Source organism: Barbus barbus (genome assembly GCF_936440315.1).
Source record: "Barbus barbus genome assembly, chromosome: 2".
NCBI lineage: Eukaryota > Metazoa > Chordata > Actinopteri > Cypriniformes > Cyprinidae > Barbus > Barbus barbus.
In genome coordinates, this window is record NC_136730.1 from 795,226 (window position 1) to 811,991 (window position 16,766).

At 42.4% G+C, this 16,766-nt stretch overlaps 1 protein-coding gene across 1 annotated transcript in view; it reads left to right on the forward strand.

The window, feature by feature from the left end:
• LOC306888454 (neurexin-2-like) overlaps nucleotides 1-16,766 on the forward strand; it is a gene marked incomplete at its 3' end in the record, with an annotated part of 552,351 nt that overhangs the window by 299,616 nt on the left and 235,969 nt on the right. The window contains exon 7 of the mRNA XM_079446766.1: nucleotides 11,035-11,196. Coding sequence (XP_079302892.1) covers nucleotides 11,035-11,196 — 162 coding nt within the window. The remainder of the gene's footprint in view (nucleotides 1-11,034; nucleotides 11,197-16,766) is intronic.

The following is a 16,766-nucleotide window of genomic DNA, read 5'->3' on the forward strand; positions in this document are numbered from 1 at the left end:
TGAATCCAGTGATTGTCTGGTTTGACTCTCAAATCCTTTATTTGATGTTTGACTCGAGGCGATTGTTCTTGATGCAACCTGCTGAAACACACAAGCGTGTTTGTGTGAGTCACTGCACTCAAATCAGACCATTATGAGCTTCATCGTGTTTGTGAAAAAAAATCATCTTGTTTTCCAGTACAAACATATAAACTCTCCGAAATCAAGATACATTTACTGAAAGAAACAAAATAAGATAAGTCTTGTTCCCTATCTGTCGGTCACTACGAGTTATGTCGTGACGACATAGGGGATTCACTTGGGAGCCCCAATCACCTCTGACTTTAAGAGAAAATGTCAATGAATATTGGCTAGAGGATTTTGCATACCTGAGCCACTCCCCATGCATACGGGTATAAATAGGTGACAGGTGCATCCACTCATCAGATTTTTGCTTCGGAGCCGAGTGGTGCAGTCAGCGTTGTCTCTGGGCACTTCAACTGAAAGAGCAAATTCTAAAAGAGCAAATCGCAGACAGCTCATGTTCCGTCCATGTCCTCTTGGTTGCGGTCGTTACCTGCCTGTGGATGATGGACACGATCGTTGTCTTCAGTGTCTGGGCATCCAGCACGCTGAGGATGCGTTCATGGATGACTCATGCACCTGTTGTGGGCGTATAAACATGACATCACTGCGATCTCACCTTTCTTTTCTGAAAAGATTGGCACCGTCTGCCGCCACCCGTCCCAGCCTCTCTGGCTCGAGCAGGAGATCGCTGGCTGGCACTCTGGGAGATCTGAGGGTGACAGTAAGAGCTTCTCTGCTGGGCACATCCCCACGGACCTCTTACTCCTCATGCAGCGATCGTCCTGTCTGGTTCCCGAGTGATTTTGCTGGTTTGTCCCGTGGGGCGGCCAGCATTTCATTCGGTTGGGCTTTCGTCCTCCGAGGATGAAGGCTCGGTGGGGCTGCCCCCCTCGGGTGTTGTCGCCACTGCCGAACCGGACCCGGAGTTGACGGCCATGCTTGCCCGGGCAGCCGTGATTATCGGGCTGGAGGTCAACAGACCGCCCAGTCCCGAGCCCTCGCAGTTGGATGATTGGCTTATCGGAGTGGGTCGCGGCTCACAACGCGTTCTGCTCCAGTGCCTTTCTTCCCGGAGGTGCATGAGGAGCTAACGAAGTTAGGTCCCTTTCAGGCCAGAAGCCACTGGTCTCCCTCCTCCGTCCTCACTACCCTCGATGGTGGCACGGCTAGGGGGTACGAGGACATTCCCCAGGTGGAGAGAGCGGTTGCGGTGAACTTGTGCCCGCAAAAACGCAGCTACTTGAAGGAATCGTCCGCGTCTCAAGTTCAGTGGCGTTCTCGAGACTTCGGTGGCTGTCCGAGTCGCACCTGTCTTGTGTGAGAAGATTGCTGTTCTAGTGGCAAAGGATGCAATCGAGCCGGTCTCTCCAGCCGCGATGAGGCAGGGGTTTTACAGCCCCTATTTCATCATACCCAAGAAAGGTGGTCCTGGATCTTCGAGTCTTAAATCGGGCCCTGCACAAGCTCCCATTCAAGATGTTGACGCAATAGCGCATTATCAAATGCATCCAGCCCCAGGATTGGTTTGCAGCGTTCGACCTGAAGCTTACTTTCATGTCTCGATCCTTCCTCGACACAGACCATCCCTACGGGCTCTCCTTGTCCCCCCGTGTCTTCATGAAGGTCGCAGAGGGCACCCTTGCCCCGTTATGGGAAGTGGGCATCAGGATCCTCAACTATCTCGATGACTGGCTCATTTTGGCCCGGTCGTGAGAACAGTTGTGCGATGACAGGGACCTGGTGCTACGGCACCTCAGCCAGTTGGGGTTTCAGGTCAACTGGGAAAAGACGCAAGTATGCCTTTCCCCCAGTGAGCCTCGCACAGACTCTGTGCAAGGTCAGGGAGGACGAGGAGCAGGTCCTGTTGGTCGCACCGTATTGGCACACCCGGACCTGGTTTCCGGAACTCATGCTCCTCACAACAGTCCCTCCCTGGTGCATTCCTCTGAGGAAGGACCTCCTTTCTCAGGGTCTCGGCACCATATGGCACCCGCATCCAGATCTGTGGAACCTCCATGTGTGGCTCCTGGACAGGACGCAGCATAATTGAGTGGCTTGCCACAGACTGTGGTAGACATCATCACTCAAGCTAGAGCGCCTTCAACAAGGCAAGCCTATGCACTGAAGTGGAGTCTGTTTGCGAACTGGTGTTCTTCCCGCCGAGAAGACCCCCAAAGATGCATGATTGGAGTAGTGCTTTCTTTCCTGCAAGAGAGGTTGGAGTGTAGGCTGTCACCCTCCACGTTGAACGTGTATGTGGCTGCTATTGCAGCCCATCACGATGCAGTGGACGGCCGGTCCCTGGGAAAGCACAATCTCATCGTGAGGTTCCTGAGGGGTGCAAGGACGTTAAATCCTCCTAGGTCACCCTTGGTGCCCTCTTGGAATCTCTCTATCGTCCTGGCTGGACTTCAGAGGGGTCCCTTTGAACCACTGGAGTTCCTGTGTGCCTACTTCCATCAAGAAATTAAAAAAAAATAATAATTAATACACAAGTTTCACAATTTGAGTTGAATTACTGAAATAAATTAACTTTTCCACGACATTCTAATTTATTGAGATGCACCTGTACTCACCTCTGGTCCCTGCGGGTACCAAGGTCAGCGAATTTGCGCTGGGGTGATGGGAAGGTTGCGACCTTTTCATGGCATTTGTCTGTCACACGCTTGCTTGTCAACATTTGCAATGCCATAAAGTTGTGACAGGTTCAGGTTGTGGTGCTTTCCATGGACCCCTATGTCATCGCTACATAACTCGTAGTGACCGACAGATAGGGAACGTCTCGGTTGCGTACGTTATGTCCCCATGCCACAATCTTGAACCATCGCTGGTTGCTAGGGACACGTTCTCGGCTCCTCAACGGAAAACCTGATGAGTGGATGCACCTGTCTCCTATTTATACCCGTATGCACAGGGAGTGGCTCAGGTATGCAAAATCCACTAGCCAATATTCATTGGCGTTTTCTCTTAAAATCAGAGTTGATTGGGGCTCCCAAGTGAATCCCCTATGTCTTCATGACTTAATGTCTCCATTCCCTCCATCAAGGAACGAGGGTTACGTACGTAACTGAGACATTTTCTGGGGGAAAACCTATGAAAATTAAGTGAATTTTTGTAAAAACAGCTTGTATTCTGGAAAATGCTGTAATTCATTACAAGTACGTGAGTTACGTAATCATGTTACTTTTTTAAAGTAACTAGTAAAGTAAAACATTACTTTTTAATTTAGAAGGAAATATCTGGGTTCCTTTGTTTCACATGTATTTAGTGACAGCTCTGGTGTTGCCATGTTGAGAGAAATCAGGAGTAAGTGCAGAGCGTTGTGTGTGAACATGATCTTACTGTAGTTCTAGACTAAATAACATGTATTTACTCATCTCACCTGCACTAAAACACATTCAAAATCAATAAAAACAGTCAAACGCAAACTATATTATATAAAATTTAAATTTAAATTATATAAAACTTGCAATAATTAAATATGTTAAATAAGACAAATATAATTTATGTATTTAATCCCATTTTATTAACCAATGTCTTTGCTGCTGACCTTCGATGATCCAATTCAACCATACTAATGAGCAGAAATTACACATTTGTGTTTGATTTTAGTTATTGCTGAATAGTGTTGAACTTTGTTCTCCTGCCTCATATTCTTCATGTGATTAGTTTGAGCGGCGCCCTCTACTGTACAGACCTGAATTCACATCTCTTCAGCCTGAGGCGGATTCATTTCACTTTTGGTGTGAATGGGCTTTTACATTTGCCAAAAATAGAACTTTTTTTTTATATTAAAAACAAACAAGCAAGCCCTGCCCAGATTTAAAAAGTAACTCAAAAGTAACAATGCATTACTTTCTATAAAAAGTAACTAAGCAACATAATTAGTTACTTTTTAGATTAGATTAGATTAGATTCAACTTTATTGTCATTGCACATGTAAGGTACAGGGCAACGAAATGCAGTTAGCATCTAACCAGAAGTGCAATAAGCAGAGGTACAGGATATACAGTGTCTACAATAGTTACATATGTACAGAATATACAGATAAGGCAGTAGTACTATGGACATAATTTACAAATTTTTAAATACTATCAGTATGATATACAGATGGGTGATATGAACATACTATACAGATGGATTGTACAGTAAATGTATGTACACTATGAGCAAAAACTATGAATATAATTACAAATGGATATGAATAAGCTATACATTAAGATATATAAATACTAGTGCAATGAACATTGAAAGTGCATAGAAATAAAAATTTCCAGTGCATAGTACTCAGTGTGTGGATGTTTTTTGTTTTTGTTTTTTAACCGATTTTAATGATGGGGAGGGGTGAAGAGTTTGTGGTGGTGTGTGAGGGGGGTATCATTGGGCAGAGTTTAGTAGGGAAACAGCTGTAGGGAAAAAGCTGTTCCTGAGTCTGCTTGTCCTTGATCGGAGGCTCCTGAAGCGCCTCCCAGAGGGCAGTAATTTAAACAGTCTATGGTCAGGGTGAGAGGAGTCCTTAAGAATGCCGCGAGCTCGACGTAAACAGCGTTTTCTCTGGACGTCCTCAATGGCAGGAAGTGGTGTCCCTGTGATGCGTTGGGCGGTTTTCACCACCCTCTGCAGTGCCTTGCGGTCAGCAACTGTGCAGTTCCCATACCAGACTGTGATGCAGTTGGTCAGGATGCTTTCAATTGCACACCGGTAGAAGTTCCGCTGGATGATTGGAGACAGGTGGTTCTTCTTCAGTGTCCTAAGGAAGAAGAGGCGTTGGTGAGCCTTCTTGACTAGGCTGGATGTGTTGGTGGTCCAGGTCAGGTCCTCCGAGATGTGGGTTCCCAGGAACTTGAAGCTGGAGACACGTTCAACAACCATCCCGTTAATGTGGATGGGGTCATGCGTTCCACTTTTCTTCTTCCTGAAGTCCACAATAAGTTCCTTTGTCTTGCTGGTGTTGAGGAGCAGGTTATTGTCAGCGCACCATGCAGCCAGGTGCTGTACCTCCTCCCTGTAGGCAGTCTCATCGTTGTCTCTGATGAGGCCAATCACTGTGGTGTCGTCAGCAAACTTGATGATGGAGTTGGATCCATGCACAGGCCTGCAGTCATGGGTGTAGAGGGAGTAGAGGAATGGGCTCAGCACACAGCCCTGTGGTACGCCGGTGTTGAGTGTGATGGTGGTGGAGCAGGTGTGGCCTGACCTAACATGCTGAGGTCTGTTGGTCAGAAAGTCCATAATCCAGCTACAGAGGGAGGTGTTAACACCCAAGTCTCCAAGTTTAGTGATCAGCTTGGAGGGAATGACGGTGTTGAATGCTGAGCTGAAATCAACAAACAAAATCCGTGCATAAGTGTTGTTATTATCCAGGTGTGTGAGTACCGAGTGCAGTACTGTGCATACTGCATCCTCAGTGCTCCTATTGCTACGGTAGGCAAATTGGTGTGGGTCCAGTGTGGGTGGGAGGCAGTTCTTGAGGTGTGCCAGGACCAGTCGCTCAAAGCACTTCATTACAATGGGTGTGAGTGCTACGGGGCGGTAGTCATTCAGGCACGTCGGGGAGGAGTGTTTCGGCACTGGCACAATGGATGTGGCCTTAAGGCATGTTGGCACAGTTGCTTGGGTGAGGGACAGGTTGAAAATGTCTGTGAAGACCTCTGCGAGCTGCTCTGCACATATCCTGAGCACACGTCCAGGAATGCCGTCAGGGCCAGCGGCCTTGCATGCATTGATCCGGCTCAATGCTGTGCAGACATCTGTGGAGGTGAGTTTGAGGGTCTGATGGTCTCCTGAGAGTGTGATCTTGGTGGCTGTCTCCTTGTTGTTATTCTCAAAGCGAGCATAAAAGTCATTTAGCTCATCAAGGAAGGAGACGTCTGTGACCGTTGGAGTGGAGTTGCATGGCTTGTAGTCACTGATGACCTGGATGCCCTGCCACATGCGCCGGGGGTCAGAGTTGGAAAAATGCTCCTCTACCTTTAGCTTGTAGCAGTGCTTGGCCTTCTTGATGCCCCTCTTCAGGTTAGCCCTGGATATGCTGTAGGCCTGAGCGTCATCTGATCTGAAAGCAGTGTTGCGGGCTTTCAGCAGGAGCCGCACTTCCTTGTTCATCCATGGCTTCTGATTAGGGTACGTTGTGATCTGTTTCTCTGTTGTAACACTGTCAATGGAGGTATTGATGTAATCCAGTACAGAGGTGGTATAGATGTCAATGTCCGTGTGAGAGCCACTGGCAGCCTGGGAAGCAAACATACTCCAGTCCGTTTGTTGAAATTTGTCCTGAAGTACAGACTCTGCTCCCATTGGCCACACTTTGATGGTCTTCACTGATGGCTTCACATGGTTGATGAGGGGTGAATACTTGGGGGTGAGAAACAAAGAAAGGTGATCAGACTGTCCCAGGTGGGGGAGGGGTGTCGCGATGTAAGCTCCTGCGATGTTTGTGTAAACATGATCCAAAGTTTTTTCTCCTCTAGTGTGGCAGGAGACATGCTGATGGAATTTGGGGAGCACTGTCTTTAAGTTGGAGTGATTAAAATCACCCGCAACAATAAATGCAGCTTCCGGGTGTACAGTCTGTTGTTTACTAATGGCCGCATGCAGTTCGTTCATAGCAAGCTTGGCATTAGCATCCGGGGGAATATAGGCTGCAGTTATGATGGTGGAAGTGAACTCCCGCGGCAGATAGAAAGGTCTACACTTGACCATGAGAAACTCTAGGTTAGGTGAGCAGTGTTTTCCAACAATGTCAGAGTTCGTACACCAAGCTTTGTTCACATAAATGCACAATCCTCCGCCTCTGGTCTTGCCGGAGTCATCTGCCGTTCTATCTGCTCGGAGTGTGTAGCGTCCGGTTAGATCAATAGCATTATTGGGTATGTCGCTATGTAGCCATGTTTCAGTGAAAACCATGACATTGCAGTCCAAAAGTTTCTTACTATGGGTGATGCGAAGTCGTATTTCATCCATTTTGTTCACCAATGACCGCACATTAGCGAGGAAAATGCTGGGTAAAGAGAGCCGGTGCGGTGTTAGCTTTAGCTTAGCTCTTAGTCCTCCGCGCTTCCCCCGCCTTTGTTTACGATCTCGGCGCCGCCTGTGAGCACTTCCGCCCGGCCGAGCAGAGTGCGTTGCCTCGGGTGTTCTGGAGATCTCCGGGATGAGTCGATGATTGGTTATAAAACTGTTGGAAAAGTGCAGACCGATATCCAAAAGCTCCTGTCGGGTGTATGATGTTAAGGCAAAGCTGTTCAGTGAGAACAGACCCGAGATGAGCAGGAAAAATACTGCAAAATTGCAAAAACTGGAAAGACGCTGAGCCTCGCGATGTGTTAACGCCGCCATCTTGGTCGTATAATGATAATTTTTAGGGAGTAACGCAATATTGTAATGCTTTCCCCAACATTGGTCTGGAGGCAGAAGCGTGAAGTTGAGAGTGATTTGATAACGTGCACAGGACCTTCATCACACAGAATACATGAACACTGATCTCTAATAACAGCGTGACGATTCGTCTGCCGCTCAGGGTCAGATGTCTGGATCAGCTGTAAATATAAACTCAAGATCGCTGGAGTTATTCTGAGCCACAGTAAACCAGGACAGACACACAGCCTCCTGTGATTGAGGGAATTAACAGTGAAAGAGCAATATTAATGAAAGAGCAATATTAATATTGAGTAATATTAATGATTTAACTGCACTGACGCTGTCAGATGAGAGCAGGCTTGAGCTGGATCCTGAAATGAACTCTATTGTTCTCTGTAGAGCTGGAACTCAGTTAGTTTCATAATTAAGAGTTTTGCACCATTAAAACTGTTGATTTCTTGTTTATCTCTGTGAATCTGCATTGAAACAGTCTGTGTAGCGATGAAGACTTGAACCTGCGGCCATCAGTAACAAAACAAGAATAGATCTGTAAATCAGTTAGTAAATAATAACTGCAAGAATACTTATTTTTTAAATGAACACAAAATAAGAAAATAGTTAAGACATTATCTTTAAAAAAAAGAATAAATAAATAAATCTTGCTTTAGTTTTGTCCACTGGCTGACTCTCTTAGTTTAAGAAGGCTGATACATATTTTTCTGATGTTGCGATCATGCTGGAGTTTCCCCTAGAATATGACTTCATTTTTCTGCATTTGGTAATGTCATGAAATGTGGTTGCATTTGTTGGGATGTAGTGAGTTATGCAGCGCTGGTGTTATGGTAGTCACAGTGCTGTAGGGAATGTCCTCTCTCTACAGCAGACAGTGGACACTCAGTCTGTTCTGTGTTAGTGTCTTTCACACCGCTCAGGTGTTCTGCTGGTTTATACTCTCTTTTCAGGTGTAAATACAGCTCCATCTTCTGTATTTAATGGCATCTTTCCAGTAGGCAGTAGTTGTGTCTCTGTGACTGTATAATTATTTTGGTCTGGATTGTGCTGCTGGTTTGGGTGTAGTGAGTTTCTGTCATTGCCTGCTATGAGCTCTAATCACTGCGTCTGTCCTGCTGGTAGAATTTCACAGCTCTTTTTTGAATATTAATTAATAATGGGTATTGTCCTAATTCAGCTCTGCACAAATTGTTTGGGGTTGCTCTGTTTAGTTTTAGGATGCTTTTACAAATTTGTGTATGCATAATTTCGATTCCTTCTTTTTCCCATTTAGATAAATCTTGGGTTATTAAAGGTCTCTCTCTCTCTCACTCGCTCTCTCTGTGTCTCTCTATCTCTCTCTCTCATGGGTCTGTCTCACAGGTGGCTGTCAGCTGGTTCATGACTCTCTCTCGCCGTAATGATTTATTTATCGTAATAACACTTGAGCCCAGGACAGAAACGAGCGCTGAAAACACTGACATAATGCCAGAACGTTACCACACACACACACACACACACACACACACACACAAACATTACAACTCTCTCACACACACACACACACACAAACACACACACACTCACTCACACACACACACACACACAGAATTTCCCTCCTTCGTGAATCATGTGACAAACTAAAGACTATTGGCCATTTAAACAACGTTTCACACCAACGTCCTGTTTCAAAGGGAAGCACAAGAACACACAGGAAAGCAGAGCGGCTCGTCACATCAGCGAAACACAGCCAGTGCCTCACGCAGTTTCACACACTCTGAAGAATAAAGCATGGATGATCCACGGGCCAAAAGCCTTTTTTCTCAGAGTGTAGAGAAGCGACAGAAGTGCTGAGACACTGATGATCTGATGAAGGTCCGTCACTAAAAGCCACAGCTCTCAGAGAACGACAGCAGACATAAAAATGTGTTGCGCTGTACGGCAGAACGAACGGCAGAAAGAGTTCTCTGTGAAGAGAGCGATGCTGCGATGATGACCAGCGCTCTGGAAACGCTTCTTCAGCCGCAGCTGATGCACAGATGCACCGCAGATCTCTGCTCGTCTGCAGTAGCTGTTTGAGCACTTCATTAGAAGCTGCTTCGTGTTTTGTTGTGAAGAGGTGAAGAGAAATCATTTCGGCTTAGTGCGTGATAGTTGCAGAATAAAAATATAATTTGACAGATAAAGTCATCTGCCTCGCTGCCAAGCGTCAACCTTTATCAGCGCAGGTTTTAATTGGACACGTTCAGTCAGAACGGCCAAAAACATGATTATTATTCAACAAATAAGTGATCCTGACAAATCATTTTAAAAAGCCAAGCGATGCAGTAAACACATTTGTGAGCGTGTGCTGGTTTGTTAACGGTGTCAGAGCCGCTGTCTCCCTCAGGATGATAGAAATATACTCTCAATCAGAGCTTTTAGCAGGAAAATGCATCCGAAATGAGTTATGAAACAGCATCAGCTGCTCTGCTTCTCTGATTGACTACAGCAGGAGACACATGAGACATGCACACACAAATACTCAGAAGAAGGCTTTAGAGCAGAGGGATTGCATCAGAGATAAATAAACAAACAAACAGAACATGGAATTTAATTTTGTTTGCATTCCCGAAACGTTAGTCTTTTGATGAAAGTCTGAACCCTTATCAGGCAGGCTTATTATAGTTATAGTTAATGGAAGCTTACAACCATTTAAACAAAAAAAAAAAAAGTAAAAATAGTATACATTTTAAAAATTATTTTGTCATCTAGTTTTCTAAGCAACTTGATGCACTAAAATTTTAATAAAAAACTATATAGACATTTAAAAACAATAAAAACTAATTATGACAAAACTAACAAAAAAATGACTAAAACTTTGACTACAATTAATATGTGACCCTGGACCATAAAACCAGTCATTAGGGTCTTGTTTTTTTAAACTGAGATGTATAAATCATCTGAAGCTGAATAAATAATCTCTCCATTGATGTATGGTTTGTTATGATAGGACAATATTTGTCTGAGATACAACTATTTGAAAATCTGGAATCTGAGGGAGCAAAAAAATCTAAATATTGAGAAAATCTCCTTTAAAGTTGTTCAAATGAAGTTCTTAGCAATGCATATTACTAATCAAAAATGAAGTTTTGATATATTTACGGTAGGAAATTTACTAAATATCTTGATGGAACATGATCTTAATATCCTAATGATTTTTGTCATAAAAGAGAAATGTATAATTTTGATCCATACAATGTATTGTTGGCTATTGCTACAAATATACCTGTGTTACTCATGACTGCTTTTGTGCTCCAGGGACACAGATGAAAAATGCAAATATAAAAATAAAATAAGTCAGTAAACTCTAAATATTAAATATGAGCTAATAAATAGCACGTTTAGTCTTTGGCTCACATCACTGAAACAGAAGCGTGTTGCTGTCAGTACTGTGTAGCGAGTGTTAGCTGTATTAATGCGTGAGTCTGACGGAGAGTTTGGTGTTCAGCTGCGCTCTGAAGAAGCGTTTCTCGCACCGGAGCTGCTCCGAGCAGCACAACCACAATGACTCTTTAATCCAGTGTCTCTGTCTCCTCTCTCCCGTCTCTCTGTTCCTCCGGACATCTCTCGCCGCAGGTCACCATCTCGGTGGACGGCATTCTGACCACCACCGGATACACGCAGGAGGATTACACCATGCTGGGCTCCGACGACTTCTTCTACATCGGAGGAAGCCCGAACACGGCCGACCTGCCCGGATCTCCGGTCAGCAACAACTTCATGGGCTGCCTGAAGGACGTGAGTCTGACGAGCACTAACGAACCCAGCAGCTGTTCCCACTTACAAATGACCAGCCTTTCAAAACCTGCTCGTAAATCTCATTAAATTGTATTATCACCGAATATTGGATTCAGTCTAGTTTTGTAGGGCAGAAGAGGCTTGGTTGACCGACGTTTTGTTAGTCGTTTAGTCACAGAAAAAATAAATAAATAAAAATCCACATTAGTGAAGTCATGTAGATTGTTAACAGCTGGTCTATGGTGTGCTCACTTGCTTTTTTCACTTGTCATTTTTGCTGATACAGATACAAGTAATACATCTTTTGAATTTGTAAAGACTACGTTTATTTGTGTGCGCTCACAATAACAAAACATTGCGCTTGTGTAAAATAATGAAAGCAATCAGGATGCACTTTCTGCCGTCTCTGTGAACTTGAGCGCGAAACTCAGTGTATACTTGCCTTACAGACATGAAAAATATATCTATAGAGAGTGAGATGTCTACTTTCAAACGAACCGATTCAAATGGAAGTCTTCATCTCTTAATCCGAGAACAAAGCAACACTAACTTATCAATAAATTATTCAAATGTTAATGCAGTCTCCTAACACATTCCTAATCATTACTTCTGCCGGTGCAAGCTTTAGTATGCATGCGCTTGAGCACGTATTAGGCTATGCAATTAAAGGCTGGTTATTTAATGAGAGCTGCCCTACTGTTTTGTCAACTTGTTTTCTTTCAGTTAGGACAGGTTTTGTGTTTTGTTTAAGATGATCATGGGTGTCATTGATCTGAAGCTGTGCACCTCAGTTTTTGAGTGGAAACAAGCATTATTTCTAGTTAATTTTGGCAATATTAACTAAAAAAAACTGAGATGGATGAGCTCAGATCAGTGAGGCCTACGACCAGTCAGTTTCACAAAGAAACACAAAGCCTGTGCTAACTGGAAGAAAACAGGCTGATAAAAAAGATTTGGCATAATCAGAGATTTATAAGCAGGAACACCACAGGTTTAACAAGGTAGGGGAAAAAAATCCAAACAAGTTCAAAAATGATCAAGGTTTTTTTGGTAAGTTTTTATGTCCTGTGTGAGCAAAATCAGTTTTGGTCCAAGCCAATCACAGTAACTAGCATTTTCAGGAAGCAGAAAATCCTCCGGGTCTAAATGAGTGAAACACAATCTGAGGGTCAAAGGTGAAGTGCATCATCTCTGTTTGTGTGAGCAGAAGTAAGGATGTGTGCTCAGCCAATGGCGTGAGTTTGGGGGCGGAGCTAACTGTTTGAGTGACGGCAGGTGGGTGGAGTTATTGCTGTTATCACTGTAAATATAGTTTTGCTGCTTGAGCAGCTAAATTAAATTAAAATGAGCGAAAGCAACTGCTGAACATTTTGTTACTACTTCAGTTTATTGTGCTCAATGCACTTATGTAAATATGCTAAATTATGTAAATATGTAAAATTCACAAAAATCCATTAGTGTAAATCATGTTTCTTACATTGACTGAAACTGGGCAGTGGATTTCTAGCTCTGCATAACATTGAATTAGTTTCAAACACTGAAATGAAGTGTTTTTGGAGTAAAGAGAAAGACCTGCTGGTGTTTAATGTTTGACATTTAATAAAGCGATCATGTTGAGGTTCCCATTAATTCTTTATTGTTAATAATTATGTATAGTTATTAGTGCTTTCAATCGATTAAAAAATGTAATCGCGTTAATCACAGTCGTGGACGAATAATCACGATTAATCGCAAATTTAAAATACTAGGATTTACCTGTAAATGTGTTGAAATAAAGAAATGCATGACAAACTAGTTTCAGGAAACAGAAGCTTTCACATCTCCTCCAGGTATGAGACATTATCCTTATTATTCTTTTGTTTTAATTCAGCCATTATCAGCCTTTATTCTGGCAATGTAATATTTACCAAGCCACATCGCTTCAATCCCAGTACACATTTACCCAGCTATTATCAAAAGTATTTCTAAATAAATACAGCAAAACATTTTCTTGTGACTTTACATGAAGTATTATGATGAAATGCATTATGAAGAAGAATTGGACCTGTTCTGCAGGTGCATTAGAGCTAACATTAGCATCATGCTACATAAGACAATTTATGAGATTAATAGTGCACTTTTACTCAGAACTCACTTTAAACCATCATCGAGTGTTTGTAATAACTTTTGTGATTTGGGCGGCCGCGGTACATTATAAATGATAAAACATTAAAAGCGACACTGGTTCGCTGTACCCTTATCACATATGAGTATACATCTCTCTCTCTCTCAATTCAGTTCAATTCAATTCAGCTTTATTAGCATGACTGTGTAACACAATGTTGCCAAAGCATTAACATATATATAACAACAACATAATAATAATAAATAAAATCCATCTAAATAAATGAAAAGATAAAGTCAGTTTTAAGTTAATCATGTGTAACATCTATCATTGTGAATGGTTAATACATATTTAGCAGCTAGTGCAGCTGTTATCATCTTCTTCAAGTAAGAAGGGCATTTTCTCAGTATCAGTAAGTTCAGTAAATGATGGGCTCAGGGCTTCAGATCTGGGGAGAAGTGTTTCTCTCACATTGTGATATTTAGGACAAATCAGCAGAAAGTGTTTCTCGTCCTCTATTTGCTGTAGATCAGTGTCTACAGATGCTCTGCTCTCGCTCTGGCCATGTTTGTCTAACTCTCTCTATTTCTAAATCATGCTTACTTCATCTGTATTTGGAGAGGATTTGTCTTTCTTTAAATGGTTTAATCAAGAAATAACTGGCACATTTAGTGGTTCTGTTTAGGGTTGAGTAGCATTGGAGTTTATTTTGAAGGTCAAAGTGTATTTTTAGATATTCATCATGAGTGTCCCTTAGATTTTTGTCAATTTGTTTAATACTGGTTTTGGGGTTGAAGCTGTATTCAGCGAGGAGCTGGGTTTATGGACTAGCTGAAGAGCGAGTGTGTTTCGAGGATGAGATTCTGCTGAGGTTTCATTGGATTGAATCAGGATCAGATCGATGGAGGTGATGCCAGAACTGAACACATCTCTTCTGGATCTCTATCTTCAGGGGGTATAAGCCTAATTCAGCTCTGCAGGCATCATTGGACGTAGCTCTATGGACCCCTAAAATGGTTTTGATCATTTCTAGTTGTAGTCTTTCTATTGAAGTTTTATCCCAATTTTTTAAATGTATTATTGGTCCCCAAATTTCACTCCCGTACAGTAGAATTTGTTTAATGATTGCGTGATATAATTTAATCCATATTTTAATTGGTCATTTTAATTGGCTAATCCGTGATTTGATGGCGTAAAATGCCCTCCGGGTCTTCTCATTCAAGACCTTCAGAGCCAGACTGAAGCCCCCTGATGCAGAGATCTGGATGCCCAGGTAAGTGTAGCTGGTGCTGTGCTCCAGGACTTCTCCTCCGTAACCGAACTGGTATCTGCTGCCCTGAGACCTGGCCTTCTTCTGGAACAGGCTGTGCTGGAGACCCTCGGCTGTGGGGGACAGCAGAACCAGGTCGTCCGCATACAGCAGGCATTTGACTTCAGAGCATTTATTTGCATTCCTCTCTCTCTCTCTCTCTCTCTCTCTCTCTCGCTCTCTCTCTCTATCTCTCTCTCTGTGTGTTCTCTCTCTCTCTCTCCCTCCCTCCCTCGCTCTCTCTCTCTCTCTCTCTCTCTCTCTGTGTGTTCTCCCTCCCTCCCTCGCTCTCTCTCTCTCTCTCTCTCTCTCTCTCTCTGTCTCTCTCTCTCTCTCTCTCTCTCTCTCTCTCTCGCTCTCTCTCTCTCTCTATCTCTCTCTCTGTGTGTTCTCTCTCTCTCTCTCCCTCCCTCCCTCGCTCTCTCTCTCTCTCTCTGTCTCTCTCTCTCTCTCTCTCTCTCTCTCTCTGTCTCTCTCTCTCTCTCTCTCTCTCTCTCTCTCTCTCTCTCTGCGTTCGCTTCACTTTCATCTAGCCCGGCACCTCATAATCACACAATCCCTGCGTCCCAATGTGCATACTACCCACCCTATCTGCCCTAAATAGTATTGATAATTACTAATATCACATAGAATTTAGGATGGATAGTGTGCACATTGGGACGCAGGCAATGATTACCTTCCGGGCTGCGATGACGGCATGCGTTTTTTTTCCATTGAATGCCGAATTGGAATATCATTAGTTTCCCATGGAGCAAAAACCCATGTGAATAGAAATGATATTTATGAGTGTTAAATGCAGCAGTTAGACTAATATTTAATGTAATTTCTTCTGTCATTTATTTATTTCCCATTGAGGTTACTCGTAATTCGCTCGTTTGCCTGTTTTGGATGACATATTCTTTTGCAAGTAATTACAAGTTTAATGAATTTTTGGTGCAACTCTCCTCAAACAAATGCCTCCTTTTCATAAATATAGCTTCCAGCACTGTTCTGTGAATGCCTGCGTCGAGAATCGCTGCTGAAGATGTTTGTAGTGACAGAAATTAATGTTTGTTATCAGTTACATAGCATGGAGTATAAACTTGCTCTAGGTGCAGACATCATGTACAACTGACACTTTAACACTAAAACAAGGCTGGGTGAAAATCTGTGAGCTTGTCATTTAATGAATCTGCCCTTATATGCTTAAAACCCTGTAAACCATGATTCTGCATGGCTCTATGTATGTCTGCAAATGAACGAGACAATCAGTGAGACTGCACTGATAAAAAGAGTCTGTGGCCAAGTAACTACTACAGAAAAACTAATGTCATTTCTATATGAAAAGGTTATTTCAGGCAATAATAATAATTAAACAAAAAAGGAAATTAATATATTGGAAATATTTTGGTACTGAATCCAAGCTTGTAGAAGTTAAAGCATAAATATAAACTTTACGAAATGAACTAAAACCTACTCAACTTTTCTGATACTGGTGTTCCCATCATGCACTGGGGCATGAATAATTAATAAGGTTGATTTTTTTCCTGTTTTCCAGCTGCATTTACACTGTTTTATCATTGCTTTTATTGTTAGGTTTAGTTACTTGCAATTTTGTTAAATCTGGAGTTCATTCTCTACTCAAAATGACTCAAAAATGAAGCACAGAATATTACAGTCATTGTGTATTGTGTACAAGTATTGAAGTCTCTGTTTGGCTGAGATCCACATTGCTAATTATGTAGATATAATGTCTACATGAGTTATTTACTTAGATGTTTCTAAGTAACATACGCTTTAAAAGCATGGTTTAACTAGGTGCTATGTTAATTAAAATCAAAGTATTGCCAAGTAAGCTTTGACTAAATAAAAATGACTCAAACTTTTACTGGCCAAGCTGAAGTTACTTATTTGCTTTGTTAAATTTACTTAACTTAGCTAAGTAGTTTGTACTTAATATGTGAAATTATATGTAATATTTGCTTAATTTCTTTATGAATATTAAGTTCTATAGTAAGTTGTTTGTACAGAGCAGTTGCAGTAACACTTACTTAAAATTATTTTCTTGCTTAGTATTTTTGTCTTGTTTTATATAATTATCTAAACATTCTTGAATCAGGATGCATTTATTTGACAAGTAAAATGACAAGCTATTGTGTTGTTTTCAGAAGAAAAAAA